This window comes from Nanorana parkeri, unplaced genomic scaffold, assembly GCF_000935625.1.
Source record: "Nanorana parkeri isolate BGI_ZX_2015 unplaced genomic scaffold, ASM93562v1 scaffold1346, whole genome shotgun sequence".
NCBI lineage: Eukaryota > Metazoa > Chordata > Amphibia > Anura > Dicroglossidae > Nanorana > Nanorana parkeri.
The window spans coordinates 411475-439049 of NW_017307614.1; the positions used below are offsets into that span (position 1 = coordinate 411475).

Here is a 27575-nt window from a genome sequence, read left to right on the forward strand (position 1 = left end):
GGAACCAGGTAGCAGAAGCTCAAGCTTTGACATGAAGGGAAATCAGCATATAGAGATTCAGGGCCACAAATAGAACAGAAACAACCGCTATTCACCTTTGTTCTTTCACACTGGCTGTGGATCTATTGAAGACTATGGACTTAGCAGATATACTACCGGTATACACAATGTGTTAATGCCCCATGCTGCATCAGTTATCATACACAAGTATAACATAGATAGGTGGAATTCCACATGATATCTCAATTATAGTAGAATTACATATACAGTATATACTTTAGCACATTTACATTAAAATCTTGACATTTGAGCTGCACAGGCTTATACTTCAGTGCGTTTCCCAGAAGTTCAGTGGTTGAGTTAGTTTGAATAAGGCACGCTTTGTTTGTGAAGGCAACATGCATTTTGGGGGACATTGTTTCTATGCCACAAAATCCAGTTAAATCGCATTGAACAACACACATTGCTCTTCAAAACTCGACAACACAAGCATAAAACTCAAGGTGCAGATATGCGTCTCAAAATGTAATGACATGCATTCATAGAGTACACACATTCACTCCATTAGAGTGAAGGTCTCTTTAGGCAGTCGAGGATTGGTGAGGTCCTTAATGTCATCCAACATTTTCTTAGGTGTTGCGATATGAGTGGAGCCTGAAGATAAAAACAAAAATACAATCATGAACCACTGTTGGATACAGAGATGTTATTGGTATAGCACTGCAGTTATATGAAGACCACGTTCAAGATTCCTTTAGGAACAAGCACAGGGTAAGGAAAAGCCTTGGGGAAAAAAAAAAATCAGTTTCAAAAGGAAAGTGTGAACTTTCCCCACACCAATCTGACTTTTTTTTATTTAAAGCTGGAACTGGAAAACAGCTACAATCTAATTGGTGGTTAAGGACTTCTACTGCCGTCCAATTTCTACTTAATCAAAGGGTACGTCGATGGCGCTGGTTCCTTAAAACAGGCTGTGTTGCACAGAGTACAGGTGGTGGATCAATTCAGGTGTTTGCACAGACTGCGCTCATATGTGCAGAAATGTCCTAACGGACCTTCAGGTTGAAACTAGAAGGACAATCCAGAGTGCCACACTAAAAGAGTAGGACAGTCTACTAAGGGGCTCATTGAAATGCACATTTACAAACAAAAACTGTAAAAGTCACATGACAAGTTCTCCTGCAAAAATGTCACCAGCACACCAAAAATCCTTTCAGGATAAAAATGGTGTTCATTTAATAAGAACCATGTCAAGTAAAAACTTTCTTTCGTTCTTATTAAATGAACACATGGTTATCCTGAAAGGATTTTTGGTGTGCTGGTAACATTTCTTCAATTTATACCTGTTGCCAGCGGTGCCATCCGCAGTCACTACAAGCACCCTCCCCTGTCGTTGGTGCATCCGGTAAGGAGCGCAACAAGTTTCTTTCTATATTCAGCTTTCCTGCAAGCCGGCAGCCCGATTTTTAAGAATAGGATGGGCCACAGTGTATGCAGTGAAGTATAACAGAGTGGATAACGGTATCTGCTTTCCAATCTAAATGAGCCTGCAGAAGTCTGTAAAGGTGCCCATACACCAGGGGTAGAAAACCTCCGGCCCTCCAGCTGTGGTGAAATCCCATGAGGCATTGCAAGATTCTCACAGCCACAGACATGACTCCCGAAGAGAGATGCATCATGGGATTTGTAGTTTCCCCACAGCTGGGGGGCCGGAGGTTTGCTACCCCTGCCATACACCTATCAATAATCGTTCGGACATCGCCCACGAATGGTCTTTCGAGCGGTAATTGATCAGTTAATGGGAACCCAACGGGTTTTTTTTTACTCGACTCCTGGCTGAATTTTCTTAAAGGGTGAGGCTGGAAAACGTTTTTTGAACTGTAAGAAAATCGATGGAATTAGTGGCGTTATCGTATGGGAAAAAAAAAATCGCAACATGAACACTGCACATGCGCAAACGAAAATCTGTTCTGTCGCTCGACAAATTTAGGTGAGTTAGTATTGCTAACGAACGATAATCGACATGACATTGGTCTGTGCTTGATGGGCTATTTGAGCCAGAACCAAATGAGGGTTCTTGGCAGCAATGAAAATTCCAGAACAAAAATCGCAGATTGTATGGCCAGCTTATAAAAGGTAACCAACTCCTTTCTGGGGTCTGGAAGTGCCCCGTCATCAGGGCTTGCAGTGTCCGACATTATGAATCATACAAATGATAGACTGAATAGCTGTGAGGAACAGAAGAAAGAACTTCTACATTCATGTGAAAAAAGAAATAAATCTTGCGGAAATCGTTGTCTTTTTCAACATGTTTGAAAAGGAAAACATTAGATCTTCATTCAAACAGAATGCCTCCGAATAAAGGTGATCTACTTAAATGACACACAGCTGCGTGAGTGACAGCAGGCTCTGCCCATCTAGAGGCAGAGCCAGCTGTACCCGCCCCCTCCGTCCCGCCAGTCAGTCAGATTCCCGAGAATCTTCCAGACCAATGGAAGGAAGGATTTCTGATTTCAGGGCTGAATTCCTGATCCAGTAGGACAGGGATAACCTGGTTTTGGGTGTCAGGTGCATGGGATTGTCCAGCAAATGTGGCTTCTCGTCCCACGCAGCCGGAATATTCAGTTGAAACATGCCTACCATCAACCCAGAACGCTTGTGCAAAAGTGGAGAGTTTGCGAGCTCCTGGACTGCTGAGTCCAAACATGGTAGTGGAGATTCAGTTTATCTCTTGGAACAAAAAACACACTAGACCGAGTAGCATTTAGGAGTTGACCTAGATACTCCACAGTGATAAATCAGTTCCAGCACTGACGTCTGATGATTAACTATACTACCGAACCTTTGAAGAGTCTAAACTGCCGACTGAACGAGAGGGCCTGAGGCGATTGTTCCCTCGTCCAGATATACCACAACGGGAATTCCCTTTAAAAACATAGATAAAACTAGCACAGGAGCTAGCACCTTAGTAAATACTTGAGGTGGAGCGGACAGGCCAAAGGGAAGGACAACAACTGTTGTGTTGTGTGTGCACAGCAAAACGCAGGTAGCATTGAAGTGCTGGAAGGATGGGGAAACTATGACTGACCATGGGGAATCCATGTGTAATATGTGTGCTCAGATTAGAACAATTAGGTCCTTTAGAACCAGAATGGGTTGAATGCCTCCTTTTGGTTTGAATATAAACCTTAAAATTGTTCTACTTCTGGAACAAGGGTAATGACTCCTTGAGATAGGAGTTGTGCTAGAGCAGTTTGGCGTTTTGTTAGGAGTTGGGGAGATGTTGGCAGGTTTGACAAAATGAAGCAGGGTGGAGGCACGAACCTTACCCATGCATCTGAGATGCTGGTGGTCCAGGTGGTTGCAAAGGCCAAGCAGCACAGAGGATCAACCAATCCGGAAAACTACTACAAAATGAGCTCTCATGCCTCTGCAGTTAACAAAGAATCTTAATTAAAGAAAAAACATACCTTGATAAAAAAAAAAGAAAAGAAGAATGTTAAGTAAAATGGGTTTGCTTCTCTCTCAGGAGACAAGATATCCATTCGCCTACGTATACAAGCAAAAAAATAAAGCATGGTGGGAGTGGGAGGGTTAATATCCTGGCTGAGTAACCGCTTTTATTTATTCTATTCTCCTGTATACAGCAAGTGGGGCCACTTTTGCAGTGACAACGGTCTAAAATGGCATTTCCTTCATTTTGAAGAGATTTACTCTTAAGCTGCCCATACACCTTACAATTTATCTGCAGATTTTCTGTGGTCAGATGGAGAAGGTGCAACAGATTCCTCCATCTACGCTAACTGTGTGGATGGAGTAATCTCCACCTGGGCCAATCTGTTGCACCTTCTCCATCTGACCACAGAAAATCTGCAGATAAATTGTAAGGTGTACGGGCAGCTTTACTTTTCTGTTTCTTAAGGAAAGGAAGTGAACAGAAACCTCCCTAATTGGACAGGTGGGAAGAAACACTGGCAGCAGGTTTAACTATTCCCTACTCTATCCAAGATGTTGGATTTAGATATATTTTAGTCAAGGGTGATCAGCATTTTCTAAACAAATCAATAGTGCAGCTTGAACAAAGGCATGGTACAGTCGGCCTGACATAGAGGTCTTCCTTTCCCCCCAAACAGACTACTATGTAAAGAGAGACACACCACCTGCAGTTGTGGAAAGAAGGGATTCTTTACTGTTTCAGTACACGTTGGAAAACATACCAATACCACTGAAGGAAGGTATATGACTTACCAATTAAAACCTGGACAGACTTGTTGGCTTGCGTCACTTCGTAAGCGCTACGAATTTCAGAGTGTGTGATCCCTCCAATCACAAAAATAATCAGCTTAGACACCGGTTTTCGTTCTTCGCGGCTCAGTGTATTTTGTTTCTGTCGGGCACTAAACATAAACAGTAATGAGTGGTAGGGGAAACAGGTGTAAAAATTGTATTTTTGTTTCCTGTATCAAGAAATAAAACAGTGCAGCTCAATATGTAATCCTCAGAACACAAACTAAGGAAAAAAGATCCATGAAAATGTCCCTATGAATTTTTTTTATATGCAATAGTGATTCCTTCCGACTGAATAAGGCAAAATCCCCAAATTGCTATTTTGTATTTAGGTATTGTCCAGGTATTTCAATTTCCAGTTTAAGGTGCACGGATTCAAGTTAAGTCTAGGTGCATTAGTCAAGGCTATTAAAAGAAATTGCAGTCTTCTAAATGATTTCATGTTCGTTCGCAAATGGAAAAATTCCACCTGCTGACATTTATTCACAAGCTAAATTGGAAGCAGGAGTCAAATGCAAGTGTGTACCTTTTATCTTTCAGAGCTCTCCAGGTGCCCCAAAAGCCATGGTGCTCAAAAATTAAATATCCACCTAGCTCCAGACATGAGCCGACTACTGGTCAGTGAGGTCGCCCATTACAAAGATATTAAGGCAGGAATGAGCGTGCCAGAGCTCTGACCTCATTGCGGAATATACCAATTCCACATTGACCTTCCCAGGTTTTGAGGCTCTTGGGGGAGTTGCAAAGATGGTAGAATCTAAACCGTGAATAATGTTGAATTTGTCACTTTTTCTTTTTTTTATTGCAATGTTGCGTGTTTTTCTTTTGTACCATGCTGCTTGTAACTTTGAATGTCAGTATTTTCCGGTTACACCAAACTTTGCTGCTATTTTGTCTACTAGATGAACCCCATTCTGTCAAGGTATTGTAGTTAAACAGCTGGTCGGGGGAGCCATTGCTCTGAACTGATTGTAAAAAGATTAATGGCGAGAGTGAAAAACACTCATCCCCATAATTAGAGCCGACGTGTGACCGAGAACTGAGTGATCACATCCTGCTGATGGCTCAGTTCCTGATCCTCTCCCTGCAGAGAGTCGGGCACCTCTCCCCGCAGGGACTACCCCCTTCCCATCTGCGCTCCTCCACTGCTGACTGGAGGGACGAACAGGAGAGGGGGCACAGCACAACAAGCTATCAGGCAGAGGGGTGGATCCCGACAATATTGTTAGGTTCCGTCCCAGCTGCAGTGCGGCTCTGCGCTGTCAGCATATAGCGGCGCAGAGTTTTGGGTCACAGGAGGACATTAATATATGTCCTCCTGTGCGCCTAAAGAGAACTATGGCAAAAACAAAAAGGTTGGTCCTTTGTCCTCTTTTAAATATGTCCTCCTGATTACAGTGTGTGCTTGTGCCAGGAAAAGAGCCAATCTGATTGGTTTATAGGAATCGCAAGGTACAGAGCCAATCACAGTTATCAGGTAAATACTGCTGGGTACTGAAGATGACCGGGATTTGTGGAAAGCTTTGTTATTGATACATGAAAGATACAGGAGGAACACACACAAGTCAGGCACATAAACAAAGTACAACCAGTACTTGAAGACAGATCCACTGCACAGAACGTAATAATGTAACTAGGGGAGGGAGGTGTAGCATTGTGAGGATGGTGTAAGTAAAATTGGTAGGGATAGAATAAAAGGAGTGAAGGAGCCGAGGCTGAAATCACAATCTGTTAATACAGAAAAAAATTCAGAAAGGCATCCTGCTAAAGTGACTTTTGATTAGCCACCCATCAACCAGCTCCGACATTTAAAAAGGTCCTTGGTTTAAAATGTGTATGTGGCACTCCAGACACGCTCACAATGCCTGTGATCATGCGGAGTAGGACACCCCACCCATAAAATGTATACATATGTGTGTTAGTATGGCATACCCCCTCTGCCCATAGAAAATGAGGGAAATACTAATCTTCTAGTATTTTATATAGTAGAAAATAAAGACACAAATGCATGACAGAGTGAGTGTCAGTCAGAATTTCACAGTACTGGACATGGACGGAAAGGGGTGTAACATGCTAGTATAGGAGGTAGCTACACGAAGCAAAATGACATGTCCATGTTTGCCTGTCCTGCAAGAGCCTCAGAAAATAAGCTTGTTTTATGGAACCAATGTTACCAAGGTACAAATAAACAAAAAAAGAGAAAGCTGTTCCCAAAATTCTCCCACATGTGAAGACTGAGCACACCAAAGCATTCATTTTCCCAAATCTCCTTAAATGTCAGATTCTCATATGAAGTTATATCTCTTCTTTAAAGAAGAATTCCCGGCATGAATATTCCTAATCCATGCAGTGGGGATACCCAGCAAGGGTTAGGAGCTTGTTTTCATCTAGAGACTAAAGTAATAAAAATAAAAGGCTCATCTGGACCTCGGAGTCAGCTGGCTGCTAGACCTGTGAACAAGGCATGTCTCCTCCTCCACTCCAGCAATGGAATGTCTGTCCATTCGCAGGACCTGATGCCGCCTGCCAGCTCCAAGGTTCAGGTATATCTTCTTTTATTTTCATCCCCAGACGAAAACGACCACTTAACTAAAAATATGTATGGGCTAAGAATATTTATGTCTGGAGTTCTTCTTTAAAAGGAGAACTATGGGGTTAAGGCTTTTCCCCATTAGTTCTCCTTAGGGTAACGGGAGGACACAAACTAGCGTCCTCCCGTCTTCCTAGGCTCAGTATAGCGCGAGCTGCAGCTCGCGGTATACTGAGACGCCGCAGTATACCGCGAGCTGAAGAGGATCCCGACAATTATGTCTGGATCCGCCCAGCTGCGTGACTGACAGCTGGCTCTGCCTATCTAGAGGCAGAGCCAGCTGTACCTGACCCCTCCCCCGTCCGTTCCGCCAGTCAGCGCTGGAGGATCGGAGGGGGGAATCCAGAGAGCCGTGACAGGATCGAGAGGTGAGCGAACGCCGGTATGTGTTCGCTCACCTCCCGATCTACTGAGCCGACCTGTGACAGTCTCATTGTCACAGGTCGGCTAGAACTATGAGGTGAGTGAAAAGCACTTTAAGTTTTGAAGTATTTTCCGCCTTGTTAATGGCAGAGCCTGCAATAGAATGACATTTGAGCACACACTAAAACTACAAGCTTCATAGAATTGTTATGAATAATAATAGTAATAATTAATTAGGTTTATAACACTTCAATTTAACTTTTAGGCATTTCATAACAGCAAATGTGACACAAAAGCTTTAAAAAAAAGGCCATGTTTAAAAGGAATGATAAAGGTTACACTTACCTGACTGCCCCAGAACCGTTCCAAACTAGCGGACACTCTGAACAGTACGGCCACTCCTTGGAGTCTAATTTGCCCTCAAAATGGTCCTGTAGAAATTCAATGTAATCAGATGAAATATAAAACCAATACGAATTTTCATACAACTATCAAACAACCAGATGAGATAAGACGATATAGTTCAAGATTTCTGAAAACATAAATAGAAGTTCAAACATGTGAAACTTCTAAAATATGAAGACATTTAGGCAGCTAAGCATTGACAGTCTGGGGAATTAAAGAGTGGCACCTGAAGCCTGCAGCCGTCTTCTAAACTGAGAATAGGGAGCAGAGCGTGCCAACTATCAAAGGGTACACAAGAGGTATTTTGCCTTTTTCACTTATCTTATGTTTATGTACACACCCCCTAAATATGGCTGCACACAAATTCCCTACATAAGAAACTAACTTTTCTGGGCAACAAAGGTTTGTGAGAAGCACGTGAAACATCAACACAAATATCTGTAAGAATACTAATATACACCAAATATTAAGTTAGGTTTTTTTTTTTTTTTTTTAAAGATGCTTTTTATTATTTTATCAAAATTAGCAAAATGTTACAAATCAGGTCCCATAAAAAAGGGGAAAACCCGGGCAACATACCCAGTGACATAAACCACAAGAAAAAGATCCTAATGAGTTCACAGTCTCAGTACAAAGATAAATTACAGTCTCAATACAGGCATAGGAAATGCATGGTTACACACCATTATACAATGAACATTGGGAGCCAGTAGAGGAACAAGGAGCTCCAGGCCTTATACTAGAGCACGAAGTACCATTATGTAGGATCAGTTGTTGTAGCGGTAGAGGAGAGCCATGATTACGTTCGGTTTACCGCAAGTCAAGCACTCCTAATATGCATAGACCTGAATGCATGATTGTGTTTTGGGAAAGATAAATGACTCAGTTGAACTACTTAAGAGAAGCGCTTGCCTACATGCTGCTTACAAAACAAAGAAATCTGCATGCCTGTCACTAAATAAATGGAAAAAGCTGATAAATCAATATACATTTACATATTTTAGTTATAGATGATCAAATGATGCAGAATATCTACAGGGATTATGGATAAACTCTCTAATAGGAATGAGCTCAGGTTTGGACTGAACCTAAGCTCCTCCAAACTCGGAAAGGAAGCTCCTTCCATGCCACTCCATCAGCTGCAAAAGACAACAGCCTCACCGACCAGCAAGCTCTCAAAGAGAGCCCTAAGCATCAGTCTGCTCGAATATATAAAGGTCCGTGGACAGCTGAGATATAAAAATAATAAGCTCGGGCTACCAACTAAGATGTGGACCTCGGAATGGAAGAATTATCTCACCCAAACTATACAAAGCCTTCCAGCTCCAGGCCACAGAACAGAACAGACCTATTAAGAATCTTTTGCTTTCTCCACATTAGTCATAAACCCTGAAGGCCCACACCATGTGTATGTGAGAAACCCAGGTGATACATACAGACTGTCCACATTTCTGCCAGCCAAGGCCTCTTATATGTAAAACCTTGTTTTACACTTGTACAGAATTTCTACAACTGACCCGATCTTACCTCTATGACATCTTTTATCACTGGTGTCCATCTAGAAAGCTGGAATGTTTCTTCTCTTGATCTGTCCCTCCTGGCTGGTTTGCGCAGTGTAGACTAGAAGACAAAAGTTGATATGTCAGGAAAGTCAGGTTTTAGCTCTGCAACACATGGACATTACTACGTATTATGACTATTTACAAATGCTGCACCTACAGAAATATCCGATGATGCTTCCAGAAATCCCACGAGATCCTAACTTTCTGCAGTGAGCCGACAGACAACGCTACCATTGCTGCCCTAAAATCTACACCGTAAAATGCCATAACATAGGGGTAGAAGCATGTATTAGGGAGCTTGGTTTTAGATACAGCATTTTAAAATTTCATTAAAATGTATATCTATAGCCCAAACTTTCTTAGTTTTTGGATAGAAGGACTAAAGGGGATAGAGGGGAAGGACTAAAACCCCTCTCAGGTTTAACCCCAGGTCTGAGCATCGCTCAGCCTGCATGGTGCCACGTGGAATAGGGGGTGTGCAATTGAAAGGCTAGTTTTACAGGAAATGGGCAAAATGACATTGTGTCAGAGATGAACCTCTGAAAAAAATGCTAGTTGGCTGCTCATCTCTGGCCCACAAATCTTTGACTTTCTAACCTTGCATAATAGTTTTTTGGGTGGTGTCTTAGAGAACCTTGAAGCAACAGCCACAGAGCACAGCAAGGCAACCAGCCCATTTACACCAATGCATGTTTTGTGCGTTGCTGCACTGAGGTGCCATACATTATGAATGGCACCCCAATGCACCACTTTGTGCGGTAATACACTACCAAGTATTTTAGAGCACAGCGCAGATGGATTTTTGGCCCATTGTGGTGAGTTGGGCACCCAATTCCAATGAATAAGCTGCCTTTAACACGTGTACGTTAAACGCACCACAACAGCCCACAATGAAAAATTGCCATAAAATCAATTTTTCATTGGAGGGCACAGCATTTTGTTATAAAGCTTGCACTGCTGAAGCATTTACCTAGGTTGTTCCCAGTGTGAAGGTGGTTCTGGCCACCAGCAGGTACGACCCCTTGGGCTGTCTGGTTTTTCAGTTGAACTCCTGCAAGTGGCACCATAACCAGTTGGCAATTATCTAAACCAGAGTTGTGTCCTAAAAAGAACGCAGATAAAAGGATTTTATATTAAAAAGGTGAACTATGAGGTGAGTGAATTACACTCATCCCCATAGTTAGAGCCGACGTGTGATATTGAACCCTATATACACGTCAGCTCTATTGATCGGGAAGTGAGCGAAAACATAACGCCGCTCGCTCACGATCATCTCCATGCAGAGAGCGGTAACCGTCATGTCACTGGTACCCACAGGGATTAACCCCACCCCCTCCAACTCAGACTGGAGGGACCAAAGGGGGAGGTGGCAGGCATAGCTGGCTCTGCCTTTAGATAGGCAGAGCCGCTGTCAATCAGCCAGCGGGGTGGCTCTTGACAGCACTGTGTGGATTCGTCCCGGCTGCGGCGCTCTCAGCATTTAGCGGGCAATAGCCCGCTATATATTGAGTTTTGAGTCAAAGGAGGACATTAGTATATGTCCTCCCGTTGCCCTAAAGAGAACTATGGGGGGAAAAAGGTTACCACATAGTTCTCTTTCAAGTACAAAAACCCTATTCCTCTTTTGTTCAGTGGAGGACCCAGCTCTGCTTTAGATAATTACCAACTGGGACACCCCAAAGCAGTGCCACAACAGGGTGGGCAAAACAGAAGGTAAAATAGGATTTTTGCACGCACTGTAAAATCCTTTGACTGTCTGGTTATACTGCTGCCTACATGAGGAATGGGCACAGGCAACAAAAAAAGTCAGTAGTCAGCACAGGATAATCTCTCGCACAACCATCATACCTCAGTTTTGTAGCAAAGTAGAACTGAGAACATGAAAGAAACACTGAGGGTAGGGGCCTGTGTCCCCCATTGGACTCCAAGAAGAGGATTTTATAGTGAGTACAAAAATCCTAATTTTCTTTATCGTCCATTGAGGGGCACCGAATTCTTAGAAATCCTAGACCAGGGATGCCCACAAGGTCGATCGCGCAGCGATCACTGGTAGATCGCCATGTCCTCTCCTCCCGCCGCTTCTCTGGATCCCTGCTGCTCTCCCCAGAGGGGATCCGAGAAGAAGTGAAGGAACCGGCACGTCACTAGTATGTACCAATCCTCTGTGTAGGACATCTGGAGTGATCACTCCAGATGATCACTCCAGTGTTTGTAAATAACTGGGGACACATAGTACTATGTGTCCCCAGTTATAAATGAATGAACAGGAGGTGATTTACATCAATCTCTCTCTTCGACTGTCAGGACTGCCGTGGTGCTCTTCCCCCATACTCCCTGCCATCCGTTCTCACCCCACCATAATGCCTACATTGACAGTGGCCCGGTCTGCCTTCTCACAATATTCCATATCGCACTACCCCTCTCCGATGGTCCCAGTCCTGGGCAACCCGGCCTTCCCCCCAGGAATAGATAATAGTTTTCTTAAACTCGGCACCCCTGGAAAATCTAGAGCGCTCCACTTCCTGAACGGTACCTCCTGGCCCACAACGAGACCCTTGGCGTACTATGCAATCGCTCCATTCTCCTGAGATCTCCCCCCACCCCCCCGGCCCAACCCTCCAGAACCTTGTCCCCATTTGAATCTGAATGCTCCCGAGAGGGCCCGGCCCGCCATGTCTTATCTTTCTGCTATAAACTCCTGCTGTCCGATAGCACACCAGACGCTCAGTGGTTCCTCACGGGGTGGGAGGAGGACCTTGGAGTCCAGTTCACCCCAAGAGAACGCACAAAGCTGCTCTCACTGTCCTACCAATCCTCCATAAGCAATAAATACCAGGAGTCGGGATACAAACTGGTCACCAGGTGGTACAGGACACCACAAATTTTACACTCCATGTACCCCCAGACCCCTGCTGGCGTTGTGACGCCCCATCAGCAGACATCCTCTACTTATTTTGGTCATGCCCCTCACTCTGTGCATTTTGGGACCAGGTCCACGCCACCAGTTCACTGACCTCCCAGTTCCTCGAGACCTGGCCTTCTTCCTCCTGCATCATAATGACTTACCGGCTAAGGCCTACAAACGATCTGTTGTGCGCCACCTAGTTAATGCAGCCCGAGCTTGTGTCCCAGCCCTGTGGAAGAATTCCGAACCCCCCACCGTACCCCAATGGCTTGATAGGATTCACGACATTTACCTTATGGAGGACCTTACCAGTTCCCTCCATAACGCCCCCGACAAATTCAGAAAGACCTGTTTTTATTGGATTGAGTTTCTCAACTCCCCAGCCTATGAGGCCCTACGTCAAGGATCAGTAACGTGACTTACCAAGCTAGCACCCCATTCTGGTTCCCCTACCGACCCTCTAACCCTCTCCCTTCCCCCCTCCTTTTCGAACCTCTCCACCTCCCCCTGGAATATTCCCTTCCAGACCACTGATACTGCAATGTGCCCCGACCCGTAGAAGGGATCCAGGCCCCCAGTTCACAAATCCGGTCCTAATCCAGGCCCGCTCACGACACTGAGGCCGCCCAAAGGGGGTCTCACATCAGAACCCCCTCCACAATCATTTGGGTCTGGGTCCTGACATTTGATTCCCCTTCTATTTTTCATTTGTTATAGTTATATTGTTTTGCATCTCTGTCCGCAACTTAAGTCTAATTTGTACTAATGATACCATGCATGTATTTCATATTTGGATACACTTGTGGAACAGTATATATGTACACGGAAAACACAAAAACTCCTCTTTAAATAAATAATTTATTTTAAAAAATAGTCAAAATGTGGCTAGCCAAGAGTAGGGTGCATTCTATGTAAAGTAAGGGGCTGGGATAGCTATAAACTGTACTTCCTGCCTTTTTCCCCCCAATAGTGGAAGGCGAGAACCCCAGTTAGATTTTTCTTTTCAGTCTGTGTACCTGTTATAGTTTTTCCCCCTCATTTCCTGTCGAATAAAACGGTCGTGACCAGGACCGAAAGTGATGGGAAATTGGAGCCCTGGACAGCAATGGTCACCAGGACACAAGGTGAGTGGTAGCACTACAAAATCAGGCAGGAGTTCTAATCTTTCCGAACTCAATATAAAAAAAGCAAAAAAAGCTTTTGGCTTGTCCTAAACATAAGGGGCATAGTCATAAAGCAGTGAATCTGACATTCACCAAACATTTACTGCAGGTGAATCATCCAGGTGCTGGTGTTTTGAAATTACAGTGATTGCTTTGCCAACAGTAAATGTTTTGCGAAAATCACATTCACTGTTTCATAACTATGCCCCTTAGTTTTGGGGATAAACCAGCCACTAAAGACACTACAAAAGTAAGGGATTCTTGAGGACACTATTCTTATATTTCTGGAGCGCAATGTATGTGGTTGTGGTGGGAAATGATTTCACTAAGCCTCCATTAACCCCGTAATTCAATTTGCTGCCACTACATGACAATGACATTGCATTTAAATGCAAGGGCTATGAACCAGAAAAGTGGCGTTATGAACGTATGACTACTGGTGCAATCATCCTCCACCAGTACCTTACAGTTTTATGTCGCTGAAGCCTTCATGTGTTACTACTGCTCCTATGCGTTATCCTACATAAACCACCAGCAACTGCAGCTCTATATTATGGGGGTATACCATAGTAAGACAGAAGGGAGCAGAGGATAGTGGATGGGGTTTCCATGTCTCAATGCTAGAAATTATTTGTTACTAGTCACACACAGAAAAGTACTTCAGAGGCCAGGTCGGAAAATAGAATTTGATACCTGAAAAACCTGGATGGGTTTTCAGGAAATAGGTGCAAAATAATAGTACTCTTTTCTATGATGTACCGTATTTTTCGCTCCATAAGACACACTTTTCCCCCAAAAGGCGGGGGAAAATGTGTGTGCGTCTTATGGAGCGAATCCCTATTGCCCGACGCCCGGAACATGCAGTTTCGGGCACCGGGCGAGTCGTTTTTTGTACATTTAGCCCTGCTAAAGCAGAGCTAAAATGTACAGTGGGAGCCGCTGCTCGTTTAATACAAGTGATCTAATCAGATCACTTGCATTAAAACCAAGCAGCGGTGGAGATTGAGTACGGTGGCGATTGAGTTTCTCCTTCCACAACTTCCTGCCAGAGGGTGGCTACTTTTCTTCTCCATGCTCCCTATGTATGCTGAAAAGTAGCCACCCCCTGTGCTGGTTCATGTGAAGGACTACAAGATGCTGAGGGCGTCTCTTCTCAGTCTCCGCCCACAAATCCTCCCCTCTAGACTCTGCAAAGAGCTGGGATTTCTTCAGCTCTCCCACTCCAACATATGATCCTTGATTTCTCTCCTCCTGGCTCACCAAGGAAGGAGTGTGTGGGGAGCGGCTTGTGAGAAGATTCAGCATGTGCCTTATACTTTCTTCTGAGTCTCAGCTCACATGCTGAATCTGGTCACCCAGTCACAGGGGATACGACTCCTACATTTGAAATAAAGTTGGTTTTCTGTGTAGATTGTTGTAAACTTGATGTTTGTTGTAAATGTGATTGTTGTAGAGCTGTAGTTTTGATAATTCAGAGCATTGCAGAGATTACAAGCAGTGAAACTGTTACAGTGTGTATAGTGAGGAGATGGAGGTAAATAGTAATCTATTTATATACATTTCATGTACTACAGATAAAGAGCTATATGGGCTTATACTGTATACAGCAGTAAAATTTACATAATAGAATGGATCACTTTTTGTGCATTGTGTCACTACAAAGCAAGTTGATTAGGCATCTAATGCATGCTTTTGGCATTCACAATAAAGGACCAAATTGAACTTAAAAGACGACAGGATGAAAAAAAAGCCTGATCACAGTGAACTTCTATTATGCAACGGGTTACTTAAGACGTATTCTTAATTGGTTTGAGTTAATAGAGTAAGTGGAGTAAGGTGAATATGTTTCTTGAAGATTTAAGCTACCCATACACAGCTTGAAGTTCTTAAAGCCAAACTCCTGGAAAAAATGTTTTTAATTTATACACCGCACTGGGTGTGATCACTAAAAAGCTGTATGTTATATGTGGAGGGCTTCTGCTCCTTGCAACACACCAGCTCCTATCCAAAACACTCAGCTTCCAGGCATGGCAGGGAGTGAGGGATGTAACTAGAGCATTAAAGTGCTCTAGTCGCATCTCCACCCCTCCTTGCTACTTACTCATTCACAACGTGCCTTGTATTTTACTCAAGTAATACAAGGTGTTCTGTGACATCACATCCCCAACCCCTCCAATCACAGAACATCTTGTATTCTTTGAGAAAAAGACAAGGAAGGGAATTTACCAAAACCGGAGCAGACAAAATCTGGAGCAGCTGTGCATGGCAACCAATCAGCCTCTTTCTTTCATTTTCAAATCTTAACTGAACAAACTGATGAGAGAATCTGATTGTTTGTCATGCACAGCTGCTCCAGATTTTCTCTGCTCCAGTTTTGACAAATTCCCCCCCAAGGTATTTTGTGAATGAGCAGGTAGCTCATGCAGACAGAATGCACAGTGCCGGAAAGCAGACTGGGGAAACCAGGGCATACGTGCCCTTCAAACATAATAATATATATGCATATTTATGCATAATAAAACAGATTTACAGTATTTTGTAATTTTCCTGTTCAAAGAGCCTTGTGCATGCTTACATGCTCTATCAGTCTATGAGCAGTTGATACATGTGCACACACCAGGATTTGTTGTTATAGTTGTACTGCAGTATACACAGTTTGATTCTGAACTGACCTGAATCTCCAGCAAAGACAGTCTTAAAGGAATAAGGAAAGCAAACATTAGAAAGGTTAGATCAAGGTGCAAGAAAAGAAAGCAAAAAAGAAAAAAAATTATTATGAGTGACTGATCTTTCAGGGGTGCATGTCCACTGTCCAGCTCAGTGTCAGACCACGAATAACACTGATGAAATCAGAGCAGACAGTAAGCAAGAGATAAACCGTGCAGCTTTTTGCCTTGTTGAGTTCAAGTGCTCAGATGCAAATTACACTTTAGACTGACTGTGACATAAACATGCATGATTGTGCCAGCTAACCATGCATATTCAGGCACTTGGCAGACACTTGAGGTGATGCTTTAAATCACAGGGAAAAATTAATAGCTGGCTGGAAAAATCCAACCTGGGAGATGGAAACTTCCCCTTAAAAGAGAACTGTGGCAAAACCTTTTTTTGCCATAGTTCACTTTTTGGTCACAGGAGGAAATTTACTAATGTCCTCCTGTGACCCAACACGCAGCATACAATGGGCCATTGCCCGCTATATGCTGACAGTGCACAGCCGTACTGCAGCCTGGAAAGATACCGACAATATTGTCAGGATCCATCCTGCTGCCTGGTTGCCATCTGGCTCTGCCTCTCTAAAGGCAGAGCCAGTTGTGCTTGCCCCCTCCAGTCAGTGCTGGAGGAACAAAGAGAAGAGGGGGGAATCCCTGCAGGGAGTGGTGACAGTCATCACTCTTTGCAGGGAGAAGATCGGGAACTGAGCAATCAGCAGTATGCGATTACTCAGTTCTCAATCGATAGAGGCGACCTGTGACAGCTTCAGTGTCAGATGTCGGCTCTAACTATAGGGCTTAGTGCATTTCACTCTCCCCATAATTCTCCTTTAAATCAGTTGCCCCTTGGCGTCTGTAGATTACAACATGTCCTTATGCATTCAATTAAATTTGAATCCCACTATTATTAGCTCCATCTAGCAATGATCCATTCATTTTTCTATCCATGGGAACCGTTAGAAAAAAAAATCCTACCGTTTACAGATCTCTTAACGAGGCTGCCTTGCAGTCATACCTTACCTTTGGGACAATCGGAACACCAATATATTTCCAGTTTTTTAACACATCTCCATCGCTCTCTATCTTGGCATGTTGTATAAGTCGGTCTAAGTTCTCCTGTGTTGTCCCTTTGGATTTCAGCAAACAAAATTATGTAAGAATAGTTTCTCTTTTAAACCAACTCAAATGGCACATTTAACTATTAAAATAAATGTAACAGTTTGACTTAAGCAAATAAATAGGTGTGCATATACATATAATCTGATACACACGCATAACAAATAAGAAACTATTTATATACAATAATTAGGCCACTTGTCTCCAAGCCTAAAACCATACCGAGCAGCAAGGAATCTACCTATAGACAGATATACGGAATAAAATAAGGGAATGAACACCTCCTAGAGGAGAAATATAACCCACAGCAAGGATATCAGACTACAACAGAACTAGCAAAACATCCCCGAGAGGGAAGGCCAATGCCACATAATGGTTCTGCAAGTATGAAAGCTTTTTATTTTCTCAATTAACATCCTCTGGGGCACAAAGACTACAGTGAACATTCCATAAACATAAAACACACAAAGCCTACTGTATCTCCAAGAACAAAAAGAAAACCTTTCCCTACATTCCACCTTGATGTATAACATGTATTGTAAATTAAGACACTGTAAGAGGTTATCACTTTGGCATTACTTAGTAAATAGTAAGAAACTCCAATATTTTCACGTAATTCACAACTCAAGTTTGTCACTCAAGTTAGTCATAGAACATGCACTTTGTAAAAGTCAATGTGTAATAAGTACCCTTGGTGTGTTTTACCACATCACAAGTTCCCCATGACATGCAAACATAAATTACTTTGACCCTTTAATTGTATAAATAAAAGTACACAGCTAAAATACTTCCTCAATTCTGCATTATAAATATGATTAATGGCTTAAACACTGAATGAATCAAATAATACCCAGGAAGACTACCAGATAATCTTAATAAGCTGGCTCATGTAAGAGAGGTATTAATACTACTCACTAATATTTTGAGTGAATCTCTAGGCAAAACATTTTTTAGGGCTGCAACAACTAATCGATTATGAGATTAGTTGGTTGGGAGAGAGAGGATGATCGAGAGAGAGAGAGGGGGGAAGAGAGAGAGAGATTTTTTTTTAATGCAACTAAATCGAAAAAATAAAAATCGGGCAACGATTCAATTATGAAAAATCCCTAACATTTTTTTTTGCTTTAGTTTTGTATAGAGCGGTGAATAGTTAGACCGTCTGTCACATTTTTACTGCTGTGTTCCCATTGAGGAGATTTAACCCCCCCATTTGTCCTGGCAACCATACTGTCACTGAACAAGAGAGTGAGGGCAAATGCAAACATCTTAGCGCTGTTCCTAGAACAAGAAGTATGGTGAAGTCTTCCAATAGGAGCATCTGTTCCTGGGGCAACTGACTAAGATGGGGATTTCTCCTCACTTTAGGAGATTCCCCCGATCTTCCTGTCTGGCCTCACATTTCCCATCTATTATTTAGGGCCCATTCACACTTGTCTGTCTCGATGCAGCAAAACTCTTGCATTTTGCTGCACAAAAAAGCAAGTCAAGTAGAAATCCCATTTATTCCTCTGTACGTGGTTCACATCTATGTGCTGCAGTTTGGTGTAAAAGTCAAAAGGGAAACTATGGGCCTATTCACATTAATATGTGTGCATTACCATACACATCAAGTCTGTTTGAGTTACGTAGCAGGGGCTGTTCACTTAGCAAACCCAGGGTTCACTTGGTAAATAAGGTATTCACTTTAAATATGTAAATATTTAAATAAACGGAAAATTATAAAAAAAACAAATGTTTATCTGCACATACGTTGGTTTTCAAAAGGTTCACGCAATAAACTAGCATTCACTTAGCAAAATGAACAGCCTTTACTCCATTATTAAATCAAGCCCCAAAAGTCTCATGTAACATGCAGGGTTTTTTTTTAAACCATTGGAGATTGATGCAATTTACTTATGAACTGTTTGTCCCTGCTAGATATATCTACCTCCATTCCCTGAAGAAGCTCCCTCCCAAACGCATCAGACACTACATGCCACAGGAAACGAATTATATGGCATGTGATCCATGTAGACACCTTCTGTGCTGCGATAGTTAATGATCGATAGATAATGTGGGTGGCTGGGTACCATTAGGACACTATGGGATATGCTTTAATAAACAATGTTTTTATGTTCATGTTTTGTCATAGCGCCTCTAAAATCCCATTTTGGTTTGTTCTTTTGTACTATTTATCATTGGGTGTAAAATACCACTAGGACCGAACCAAAAAAATGTAACCCTGTATGCATTATGTTAATGTGATCCTTAGCTATTTACAGAGGGTATACATATCTGTACAGCAATTGGGATGCTCGGCATACAGTGTGCAAAATAATTATATGATCCCCTGCAGATTTATAACATTTGTATCATGTGTTTTGTCTGGATTTTTGGTTGATATTCTATCATTTAAAATACACCTATGATAAAAATTGCAGACCCTTCATTTCTTTGTAGGTGGGCAAAATTACAAAATCTGCAGGGGATGAAATCATTATTTCCCTCACTGTATGTCACATTGCTGTGCACGTTATTGATCTATGTTGGCTATCACAGGGGGATAAAAAGACTATAAAATTGTGTTATTTTGTTTCGCTTTGAACTTTTTTTTTTATTTGTGGCTTGAGGCAAGTACTAATAAATCTACAGCATTAGATCACAACACCCCTAATAACTTACCGTTTTCCACAAAGATGTACAGAAGGATGGCTCTAATCTTGTCATAATTCTCCAGGTCTTTATTCATCAAAACTGGCAGCAAAACACGCATGTGCTCTTTCACCTTCTGGCCCTCGGCATCTTTCCCTAGTGCCAGATCCTGCAATACACAGTGCCAAGGTAAGAAGTCCATAGCAAAGTTTAGTAAACTCCGAATATCTCTGGTTGTGCCCACTTGGTGTTTTTGTTTTAAATTAAGTTTAGTTCAAGCTTTTAAAATACTGGAATATGTTGCAGATCATTAGATTTTGCAGGAAGCTGTACAGATGCAGATTAGCAGAATTTCTTGGACAATTTTGTTTTGCTCGTAGTTCACTCTTACAGTAAACCCGTCAGGGATATCAATGTGTCCACACAAACAGTACAAAGTGATTTTCATAATCCTTTAAACAATGTATGTACTCCAGAACAACCCCTGGATACTGGAGGCATACTATGCACATAGGGGCAAGACATGAGCCCAAGGCCATAATACAGCAGTCCTATGCCAAAGCATAGTCATTGGAGGATAGACCCTAAAGCTGAACTCTAGAATAAGATAATATTATCTAAATACAGGAGGCATGTGAATTCTTACTTAAATCTTGGTGCACTTTGCGTATTTCTTCCAGATCTGTGCAGTAATCCTGTGTAAAACTACGAGCTTCCTGTATTAGGACCAGTCGCTGCTGCTCTCTCTCCTTGTGCAGTGACTGGTTTTGTATATGCCCCTCCTATAGTTTTTTGCAGCCTGTAGCGGGAGGACCTGCTGGATTCCTCCCATGGCTCTGCTCTCTGTACAGGCTATGTGCAGCAAAGTGATGCTTTTACAAGTTAGTAACTGGCCCCTTCAAACCTTAACAAATGCATTTATAACTTGTGCATTGATATAAAATACAAAAATAATGGCAGCTCTGTAGTTATTAATAATTATATGTATTTTTTTTAGGGCTGCGGAAATTAACGATTAATCCCTCGATTAATCGTTCATTTTTTTGATCGATCAAAATCATTTTGATCGATCAAAGTTATTTTGATCCGTACTCACCTCTCCACCGGCTTCCGGGTCTTCCGTCGGAGATCCGGTGACGAAACTTTTTACCGGAAAGGTTTAATCTGCTCAATGGAGCAGATTAAACCTTTCCCTGCAATTGTTTTTTTTTTTTTCCTTTTCTGACATCGGGAGCCGCGGCCTGACCGTCAGTCAGAAAAGAAAAAAAAGGCATACGATTGCATAGCTAGATTCCTATTGGCTATTGCACTTTGCAATAGCCAATAGCAAACTAGCTAATGCACCCGCCCACTGCTGCTGTCAATCAGCAGAGGGGGACCTGAATTTTTCTATCAGGTCCTCTTCTGGTGATTGAAAGCAGCAGGGGGCGGGTGCATTAGCTAGTTTGCTATTGGCTATTGCAAAGTGCAATAGCCAATAGGAATCTAGCTATGCATTCTTATGCCTTTTTTTTTTTATTCTGACAACTGCAACTGGCAGAATACTAAAAAAAAAAAGTCTGCAGATAGCAAAGAAGCTATTGCTTCCTGTGCTATCTGCCATCATTTCAGGGGGGTGCTCTCTCCCAGCACCCCCTAACCCTCCCCTCCACGGATGGGGGGGAGAGGGCACCTCCCTGAAATGAGAGGGACACCTCCCTGAAATTGCTTATTTCAGGTTGGGATCCCTGGCATTGGCCTATACACATACAGCACAGCAATGAAGTAATAAAATGAACTATGATCACACTAATCCAGCACGTTATTATTATTCTGAGTTGCCCCACTCAAGCGGCGGCCATATTGAGTGGGGCACGTGAGATTAATAACGTGCTGGATTAGTGTGATCCTAGTTCATATTATTACTTCATTGCTGTGCTGTATGTGTCTAGGCCAATGTAGTTGGATCTGTATGTGCGTTATAATTAATCGAAATTAATTGATTAAAAAAATTTCGATTAATCGAACAGGAAATTTGTAATCATTACCAGCCCTATTATTTTTTTTTTAACCCAACAAGTGTAGATACCTGAATTTGACTGATATTAGCCTTTTGCAATCCCCTATAGGGCAGCACTGGGAGAGGGAGGGACAGGACTGTAAACTATTCAGGTGTACTGAAGGCAAATGTACTGACAGAAGAAGATGCTAATAGGAGGAAAGGGCAAAGTGGTGCCCTCATCAATCTTCTGCTGCACTTTCACTGTCCAGTCAGCAGGCTAGGGATGGAGGGATGACACCGCTGTATCTCTTCTATAGTCTACAACTGTAAAAGAGATAGTAGTGTGGCCTGCCTGGCTGTGTAAAACTCAGAACTGGATAGACAAAAAACACATACTTTGTCAGGGATAACAGTGTTTTAATATATGTATTTAATCTGTGCATTTATCTGTCTGCCTTTAAACAGGAGAGGCCAAGCACAAGCAGAAAAAAATTCAGAGTTAGGACTTACCGGTAACTCTATTTCCATTAGTCTTCCAGGACAGCATCACGAGATGGAATCTCCTCCCCCACACACAGGAAACACGTCAATTAGCTAGCTAAACTTAGGTCTACTAAGGATAATGAAGTTGACATGAAATGCTAAACGTATTACTTGTTTGCAGCTACACAAGAAATTATCCAACAAAAATTTTAATGTAACAGTAGTTGTATAGGTTACCCTACATAAACAGGCTTACACTATTAGGTTTGCAACTTAACATGGTTCACATACCAAAAATTGTCATTGCCATACTTTTTTTTTCTTGTCACGCACCCACAAATTGTTCTAGATGTTTATTACAAATGTGAGCAGTGGGTGGGTGTGCATCTAAGCGCACTGGCGGAAGTGACGTTTCCTGCACATTCCTCCAGTTTCCAGGGCTGAGGGATACAGCACAGAAGATCAGTGGCGCAGCTTCCAGATACCAACCATGCAGTAGCCAGTTCAATAGCGGCTGAAGTGCGTTGTCAGCCCAGCAACAAAAATAATGCTATAAATCTAGGCAGCAGGATCACCAGGTCATTTCTTTGCAACTACATGACTTTTATATATAAATAATATTCTGAATACATAAGAAGCAATTTATCAATAACAAACATACATACCTGTTCAACTTTACAGAGCTTCTCAAGATTCCCCTTGTATTTCTGCATGCAATCCTCAGCTAGATTGATATGCAATGTTTGCTGTAAAATGGTAAGAAATGGAATGAAAGAATATTACTACAAGTTATTTACTACATTATATTCTTATAGTATACAGAAAAAATATGAACTGATAAAATGTCAGTAGAATACAAGAAATGTAAAATATGCCTTCTTACCTTGTTCATCTGTTTTTTGATATGTGGCATCTTTTTCATGAGGTTGGACAAATTACCTATGCTAAGCTGTTGAGAAAAGTAAAAATAGGTAATGTTCACCACCTAAAACTTTAAACAAAGGTAAACACTTTCCTGCTCTTTTAAAAGTGTCAGGGTATAAATGTATTTTGGGAAAACTGGTGATCTGCTATAAGAGGCAAGCCTGGAACTGGAATTAAGATTATGTTGTGGGTGGGAGAAAATGGTGAGGAACACAAAATGTAGACAACATGCAGTAGTTGTTAGCTGGAGGGCTGAAAAACGACTGGTACATGGCTGAAATATTTGGGTAATCAGAGCTGTGGCAGGCAAGCTGTTGACAGAGGCTGTACAAAATAACCAAGCTTACACTTGGCAGTACAGCACACCTTTGCACTTTGCGTTGACAAATTCAGTACAACGTTGAGCCCCGTGTCCAGCCAAGTACATGTGGCCTTTTCACACTTGTTCTGCGCACTTGGACACTGTAGCAATAAGCTTCAGTTAATATGTTCCCAGATCTTGTCCCCTGTAGCAGGTCCAAATTTCCCAGCTACACCTTGGCATGTCCAGGGTCCCTAACCATCTCCTGTGGTATGTCAGCAATCTTTGATAATATTCAGTATATGTAACACTACAGAAGACTATGTGTGGAGGTGCAGTGGAGATCCCTTACAGATTGTAAGTTGACCACAACTAGAATTATGGGAAGGCACAATAGGGGGAATTTATCACAACTGGAGCAGACAGAATCTGGAGCAGTTGCCTATGGCCACCAATCAGCTTATCTCTTCAGTTTGTTCAGTTAAGATTTGAAAATGAAAAAAAGAGAAGCTAATTGCTTGCCATGTACAGCTGTCCCATTTTGTGTCTGCTCCAGTTTTGATAAATTCCTCAGTGTATGTTCAGTGAATACTTATGTTCAATGTTGCATGTTTATCTTATTGTACTTTTTGTCATTACATTCTCTACCATATTTTTGTTTTAAAAAAAAGAACAAAAAAAGGAAGAAAAAAAAAAGGAAGAGGTAAAACAGCCCCCCTTTCCTTTAAAAACTTAGTATTACCTTGCCATCTGTTTCTTTTTTGGCAGAAGAAATTTCTTTAACAAGTTTTGGTAGCTCCCTGAAAAGAAAATTAAAATACAATAAGGAAATCTTACTAATGCTTTGAAAACAAATAAATAACCAAAACACAGACGTTTAAAGGTTGAACTGTTAAAAGTGACAGTCACAAATCTTTTCCTCTTCCCCCATGCTGCTTTAAGGACTTACCTTAAATGATGCCTCTTGATCCGATCTTCTTCATTCCACTTGTATTCAGGAGTCCCTCCAGCGCTGGTACCAGTCTCTGATCCAGCGTAGACTGCTGTCTCTTCCTGTCCCACAGTGTCTGTCCAATGTGCACGCTCATGGCTGCGTGCATTCACCTCCACTGTGTCTCTCCTCTTCTCCCCGCCAAAGATCTCTGCTGCGCATCATCTTCAGACGGGAGCGAGTGGCGGAGACGGAAGCACTTACCTTTTTGGTAACTTTAAAAAAAAATGTTTTTGCATACATCTACTGCCTGCTAGGAGTAGATATATGCAAAGAAAACCCGAGAGTTTAATTCTACGTTAAGTGTTGGATCAACGGTCATCGATATAAAACTGAATTTCCTCACTCTAGACCTGAAGCACCTACAACTGTCCGTGACCTGAAAATTTCCCTGTGCAGAAAGTGCCCAAATTGTCCTACCAGTGGAGACGATGAACACACCACTAAAGAGTAAGTGAAATAAAGCATTACTCATAAATGTGACTACTGTTTTAAGCTCTTACTTGCATTTCAGTTTGGTAAACCAATAGTCAGTTCAAATGAACATCTGCACAGAAGGAAATCTAAAACCTCTATAAATATATCCTTAATGCAGCAGTGTAATGAAGCCTTTTTCAACCAGGGTGCCTCAAAATTTTCACTAGCGCCATGGAAACGAATAATGCTAATCCAGGGAGGGTTGGATCCATACAGAAAAGAATGGAAGTTCTTCTTCGTAAGGCCTGCTTCACCTCCCGCCCTCTGCCATGCTGCAACAGGGCTTCTGATGTGAAGGGGGGACTCTGATGTGAAAGAAGGGGGCTCTAAAGTAAAGGGGTCTCCTGATGTAAATGGGGGCTCCGATGTGAAAGGGGGGATGCCGATATGAATGGAAAGGTGGGTCCTGATTTGAAGGGGTGACTCTGCTGTAAAAGGGAAACACCATTTATTGTTTTTCTGTGGGGTCTTCCCTTAAAATACATGCCAGACCCTGAGATCTGGCATGAGGGTCTGGTATGGATTTTGGAGGGACCATACATCGTTTTTTTAAAATGGATGTTTTTTACATTTTAGAGTGGGTGCCTCAAAATTTTGCATACTTTTAAAAAGGTGCCATGACTGGAAAAAGGTTTGGAAATGCTGGTGTAATGTATCTAATGTATAAAACATGAATACATACTCTAAGACATCAGCGATATGTTTGTGACGAATTTTTGCCCACAATTCGTCAGACTCATCTAATCGACCTTCTTTGTCTTTTATCCCAAGGGGGGTGTCTGTTTGATACCTATTAAACATTACGAAAAAAATGGGTTTTCACAATTCAATTAAATAGTATGCATGTCAAATAGACATACTGCTAAATGCAGCAAATAAATCATATACAGCCAGAGTACTACACAATAACACAATTTCTGCTACAGCATTGTCTGTCCAGCATGATCAATCATCCTTCAGTTATGAGCAAAAACTATATAAGTACTGAAGATTTTACACAACCCATGTAACTTCATAGCATGTACAGTGGTACCTCGGTTCACAAACTTAATTGGTCCCACGATTCTGGTTGCGAACCGAATTGGTTGTGAACTGAATCACATTTTCCCATAGGGTTCAATGTAAATCAGATTAATCCATTCTGAACCATAAAAAAAAACAAAAAATAAACCACAAGTTTCTTTTTACCACCATTCTTGCTCTGCACATTGTCACCTTCAATAACGCTCTGCACATGCTTGTCACGTTCATTAACGCTCTGCACATTCTTGTCACCTTCATTAATGCTCCGCGCTTTCTTTTTCCCACCATGCTTGCTCTGCACTTTCTTGGGAGCCATGCTGGATTTAATACAGTAATACTGTACAGTACTATGCTACAAAGCACACAAAAAAAAGCTTCACAGTAAGTGTCCACAGCCCTGTCTGCAACCGCAATCTCGAGTACAGGAAGCCACGACCATGTGTCAGAGCGGGGAAGATGGCCGTGGTCATGTTCGTCACCCGAGGCAGAGTTTGTTCGTGAACAGAGGCGTTCGTGAGCCGAGGTACCGCTGTATATGTATGAATTGTTCAGTCAGTTATTTTACAAAAATGCACATCTTGTTTGCAAACGCCATTGGAGAGATTTATCGAGCCACGTGCAGTATATGTAAATCAGGTGCCTACGAATTGAAAAAGGAAGCTCCGACTTCATTTATCAGTTTTGCTACTTCCTGCCTTAAAGCTGAACTCCAACCTAAAGAAACATTGCCTATGACAAGAACATTTATTCTTACTTAAAACTTGGTCTCATTTGTCTATTTCTCAGGTCTCTGCAGTAATCCAGAATGAAATAACATTTGCACGTTGCCTCTGAGGGATTTTTCTGTAATAAAGACTGCTGCTTTCTATATTTGTGCAGGGTGACTGGTCGTGTATACGCACCCTGAGGATTTTCTGCAGTAGTGGTCTCACTAACAGCTCTGCTTTTAGTGCATGCAATGCAGCACAGTGATCAAGCCATCAGTAAGTAAGATGACACAACAAAAACAAAACTGAGTAATGATGGTTGGAAGCGGGGCTATACAGGGGCTGGCTCACCATTTTTCTAAGTTTGCTAGTGTCCCAATCTTCTGTAGGAGGCAGTAGAACCCAATGTCTATGTCCCTCAATGGACAAAGAAAATGGGAGTTCAGACTATTCAGACTTCACTGGCTACATGTTAATTTCAGATCATTGGTAATAGCTAGTTAGGTTAAAGGGTATGTTCACTTTCTCACAAAATGTGAGACTCACACAGGTATGTGCAGTGGAGGCTGGGAGAGGTGGTGGGGTGTTCATTTGCTTACATTTTGGGAGACAGTGAACTTACCCTTAACCTTGTGGATAATATCCCCATAATGTGCACCTTTAAAAACAATTCAGCAATATCAGCTCACAGGTCCCCTTTAATATGCAAAGCTTTCCTAAAAAAAAGCTATGGTATTAAAAGATCTACAGGCAGCATAAAATGTACTAACATCAGTTTTTCTGCAAACATTTATTTTAAGGAAAGGAAAAATATAAAAGTACTTACTTGTAAACATCATCTTCAATAGGCAAAAGATCATAAATCATTGCTTGAAAAGTTAGTTCATGCAGTAGTGTAGAAACTGGATCAAATCCTCTGTCAAGTATGAGTAACTGGGCCGGAGTTTTCTCC

General features: G+C 42.0%; 1 protein-coding gene across 1 annotated transcript in view; it reads right to left on the reverse strand.

The window, feature by feature from the left end:
• Positions 1 to 215: 215 nt before the first annotated feature.
• The window catches only part of STXBP3 (syntaxin binding protein 3), a 51396-nt gene continuing 24036 nt past the window's right edge, over positions 216 to 27575 (reverse strand). Inside the window, exons 10-20 of the mRNA XM_018569514.1 lie at positions 27450 to 27571; positions 25576 to 25683; positions 24158 to 24225; positions 23084 to 23139; positions 22866 to 22946; positions 19767 to 19905; positions 17010 to 17116; positions 9173 to 9265; positions 7586 to 7671; positions 4249 to 4397; positions 216 to 654 (exon numbers count right to left, since the gene is read on the reverse strand). Of these exons, the coding sequence (XP_018425016.1) occupies positions 557 to 654; positions 4249 to 4397; positions 7586 to 7671; positions 9173 to 9265; positions 17010 to 17116; positions 19767 to 19905; positions 22866 to 22946; positions 23084 to 23139; positions 24158 to 24225; positions 25576 to 25683; positions 27450 to 27571 (1107 nt within the window). The 3' untranslated portion in view covers positions 216 to 556. The remainder of the gene's footprint in view (positions 655 to 4248; positions 4398 to 7585; positions 7672 to 9172; positions 9266 to 17009; positions 17117 to 19766; positions 19906 to 22865; positions 22947 to 23083; positions 23140 to 24157; positions 24226 to 25575; positions 25684 to 27449; positions 27572 to 27575) is intronic.